The 4206-nt window shown below is 29.4% G+C and overlaps 1 protein-coding gene across 1 annotated transcript in view; it reads right to left on the reverse strand.

Annotated features, from left to right (window-relative positions):
- Positions 1–1319: 1319 nt before the first annotated feature.
- The window catches only part of LOC100168710 (1-acyl-sn-glycerol-3-phosphate acyltransferase delta), a 5027-nt gene continuing 2140 nt past the window's right edge, over positions 1320–4206 (reverse strand). The window contains exons 3-7 of the mRNA XM_001944499.5: positions 3225–3386; positions 2945–3135; positions 2313–2454; positions 1709–1928; positions 1320–1619 (exon numbers count right to left, since the gene is read on the reverse strand). Of these exons, the coding sequence (XP_001944534.1) occupies positions 1531–1619; positions 1709–1928; positions 2313–2454; positions 2945–3135; positions 3225–3386 (804 nt within the window). The 3' untranslated portion in view covers positions 1320–1530. The remainder of the gene's footprint in view (positions 1620–1708; positions 1929–2312; positions 2455–2944; positions 3136–3224; positions 3387–4206) is intronic.

The following is a 4206-nucleotide window of genomic DNA, read 5'->3' on the forward strand; positions in this document are numbered from 1 at the left end:
GACAAATGTTAAAAAACAGTTATAAAAGATGAAAACTAAAAATAATATTTGGGTAGTTTTATTATAAATAACGATGTATTGACTGCCAGCACCTACGTAGTTTTCCAGACGTTTTAAGAGCTTGCATCATTTTTCTTATAATGCCAGCAATCACTGTGGTAGGAGTACAACAATCAATATTTCCAAACTAAAACTAATAAAAAAATACTTAAGAAACGCACGTGGACGAGTGCGTTTATCTAGGATAGAAATTTCAAATATAGAAAAAGAACGAACTAAAAATCTAAATATTGAGAAAATAATTGACAATTTTTTCAAGGCAAAATCGAGAAAATATACTTCTTATAATAGAATATCTTAGATATTTATGTAATATAATTATAAATTATTTATTATTTAATATTACTCTTAAATATTATATTACCTATAAATTAAAATATGGTTATAAATGTATAATGCAATTCGATTTGTAGCAAAAATATAATGGTATAATACTGTAAATTGTTTTGCAAGGGAGCCCCTAAATTTTCTTTTGCGCCAGGGCCCTCAGAGTTCAAGATCCGGCACTGTAAGAGGTCCACTACAACAGTGTGACTCCGGAAAAAAATCACGGCTGGCGAATATCTAAATCGGTTTAATAAGTTGGTAAGGTTCCTAATTCTCAAAAAACTAGACGAGTTCTACTCGTATTGTATTTATATTCATTTTGGCAATGACGCCATGATCCATTTCAGGAAATGGCAACTATCCCCATAAACGCCCAATTAGTTAAGCAAAATTATATAGTATAAAAAAAAATAATAGTACCTAGATAAATAATGTTGAAATGAATTATGAATAGACGTTATAAATAGATATAGGACTTGTAACACAATAGCGGCCTACAATATTATTCCTAATTTATTTTTAAAAATTATTTTGGAACCTATAAATAATCAGAAATTAGAAATAGGTGTATATTATCGTACATAATATTATATGATATTATAATAGTACATTAAAATAAAATTAATGTAACAATTTAATATAAGCTTGATGTAATATATTTTATGTCAATATATACTATAATGGGCAATGGCCAATTAAGATCAATAAAAAAATGTATGTGAAATATTAGTATAAATCGCAAACTTAACCAAACGATTTTACACTCAGAAGTTTTGTTATGTATATAAGCTACAATATTTTTTTTGCTGTAAATAGCTGTGAATTTTAATGTATAGTTTGATGATAATATAATGTATTTAAAATTAATAAATTTAATTTTTCAAAACAAAGTTTTTTCAAGTGTATTATAAGAAAAAATACGTAGTATGTTATTTTATATTTACAAAATATCTTATTTTTATTTTAAGAAAAAAGAGGTAGCTTAAAAAATAGTAAACGTCAAAACAATTTAAATTAGAATATACAGTATAGCTATATGGTCTATGGCAAAAGCCAATAAATATTTAAACAAATATTTTTAACTTGTATTTTATAATTATTACTTCAAACAAAATATTTGTTCTTTACTTTATTAATTTGTATTTATTTTGTTTTTTGTTTCTCTGTACCGTATTGTGAAGATGTCTTACTTATTTCAGAAACGTTCAACATTTTGGATAAGACTACGTGAACTGCAAATAAAAGATTTTGGATTAAATTTAATGATAAAATATTCATAGCATGCTATAATATATTTTGTTAGTTTGAATATTAAACTCACGTAAACCAATTGGTACCACCAACAATAATATATGAAGTATATTTCCCGAAATGAATATGTTAAATGCCAAGTAGAAAATAGGTACTAAAACTACGATTGACCAAAAAATCATGTTTAGAAGACAATAATAACGATATGGCGGAACAAATTTCTCCACTGGTGTTACGCCACTTTCCTTGAACCAATCTCCTGTGTTGAAGAAGCTGACCATCATTTTATCCTGTTGATTAAATATATGTTTAAAAAAGGTGGGCAAGTGGGTGTCACTCTGTTGTACAGTGGGTCACAAGTGGGTCACTGTAATGTATGGTGTTAAATTTAACCCAATGATATAATATCATTGTATCCGAAAAACGATTCTGAGCGAAGATGGTCAGTCAATCTATGATACTACTAAGTACTAAGTACCTATATTTGATGATACAATTGTGAACAAAGTAATTTATGTAGAACCTTGTTTTAAATTTTCAATCCTTACCTATAGCTACAAAAGTTGAATATTTTATAAATATTTATAACCACAAAAAAAATTTTTGTATTGAAAATTGAGCTGATATAATGTATAAAACAAACCTTTATAAAACTATAAAATATGGATTATTACTTTTTTCTCGTACATGTCGTACATCCATTTTTCACACGCCTTGTCACCATCTGGAACCTGTTCAATGGGTATTCTTTCCATGTACACGTGTGCCTCAAACCGTTGACCACTTAACAACGCTCTCAGCGATGGTTTTTCTCCTCTGCATTTGCGATATAGTCATATTGAAAAGAAATGAGTTAGGAAAAAAGTTATCGATAGAACAAACGCTGGGTATAAATCTACTTGACCGAACTTCCTTTTTATTCTCAAAATTCTGAATTCAAAAAAATTTGAGGAAACTTACCGTTCAAAAGTTATGGCATTTCAAAAGTTGTAACCAACTCGAGGCGGTTTTACACAACAAGTCGAGGGATATTTTCGATTTTAATGTCCGAGCGAGCGAGTGACCACGCTGAGAGTAAGTGTACTTAGAAAACAGCCTAGATTTGGTCACAACTTTGAATAGCCATAACATTTGAACTGTAAATTTCCGCACATTTTTTCAAACACTTTTGAAGTCAGCATGAAAAAATACGTATTTTGAGAAAAAAAGGGTGCTGGTAAAGTAAATTTGTTCCCAAACGCTGCACAACGAATGGCTAAATTATGGCTAGCAACTGCCTAAATGTATATTATTTAGGCATACGTACCCTTTAAAAGCAATTTGAACGTTGTAGACGGCTGGCAAATTGTGTCTAAAATGAGGCAATCCAATACTGAAACCTTTAGTCCTCGGGAGTAAGTGTTCCTTTAACTCCGGCAGTCCTTTAGACCGAGCAAACTTAATGCTGGCCTCATGTTTATCCTTTGTGAATCTGGTGCCTTCTGCGTATAGCAACATCTGCACGGACATTTCGAAACAGAACATCAAAATATTACTATAATAATATAGTAGGTATAGTGAACATTTTTATTGAATGAAAAAAATACCGTGACTGGGTTTCCATGTTCGAACAACTTTCCGAGCTTCGTTTCGATTGTGTGCTTGTCTTTTACCAAGTCTCTCTGAAGGAATAAGAATTCACCGAACCACCAAGCCCAACCAATCACGGGCATGTATTTGAGACTATTTTTTGCGAATGCTTTGCAGTTCTATTATTAAACAATGCAATAAATTCAAAACGTATATTTAATGATTAATCGCTAGTTCTTATTTTGACTATATACGAATCCAGTCGTAGGTATCAAAAAAAAATAAAATAAAAGGTGGGTTAGTGGATGTCGCTCTGCTGTACAGTAGATTACAAGTGGGTCACTGTATAATGGATAGTATTAAATTTGAATTCAATGATATAATATCATTGTATAAGAAAAACGATTCTGAGCGGAGAAGGTATGTCAGTTTAGGTATAAAACATATTATATACTTATCTATGGTATTAAAAAAAAAATTGACCTATAATAAATTCCAAATTATTCATATCACTATATCCATTAGGTAACGCGTCATACATCCGCAACAACAAACCGTGGTACTATCATAGATATATAATAGCATACTTTAGAAGTTTCAAGTACCCACGAATAATATTATACTATCACAAAAAAATAACAAAAATAGTTATTCCAGGTTTTTTAATATGTAATTTCGTCCAAATTTGAGCTTTAAATGAGTATAAACATGAACTGTGATTATGTATTTTTTAGATTTCTACTTACGTGGAATCTTGTTTTAAATTTTTAATCCTTAGAAATAAAAGTTGAACATTTTATAGATTTTTAACTACGAAATAATTATTCTATTTTAAATTTGATAAATGTTGTCAAAATTCGATCTTTAAATGCTTATAAAAAAAAAATTGTGCCTATGTATTTTTAATATTTTTCAACTGCGGCTCGCGTCATAGACTTTTGTGGCTCGCATCTTAACGTAACATTAGACGTAAATTAACGAAAATGTAAAAAAAAAAAA

Source organism: Acyrthosiphon pisum, chromosome A1 (genome assembly GCF_005508785.2).
Source record: "Acyrthosiphon pisum isolate AL4f chromosome A1, pea_aphid_22Mar2018_4r6ur, whole genome shotgun sequence".
Classification (NCBI taxonomy): Eukaryota; Metazoa; Arthropoda; class Insecta; order Hemiptera; family Aphididae; genus Acyrthosiphon; species Acyrthosiphon pisum.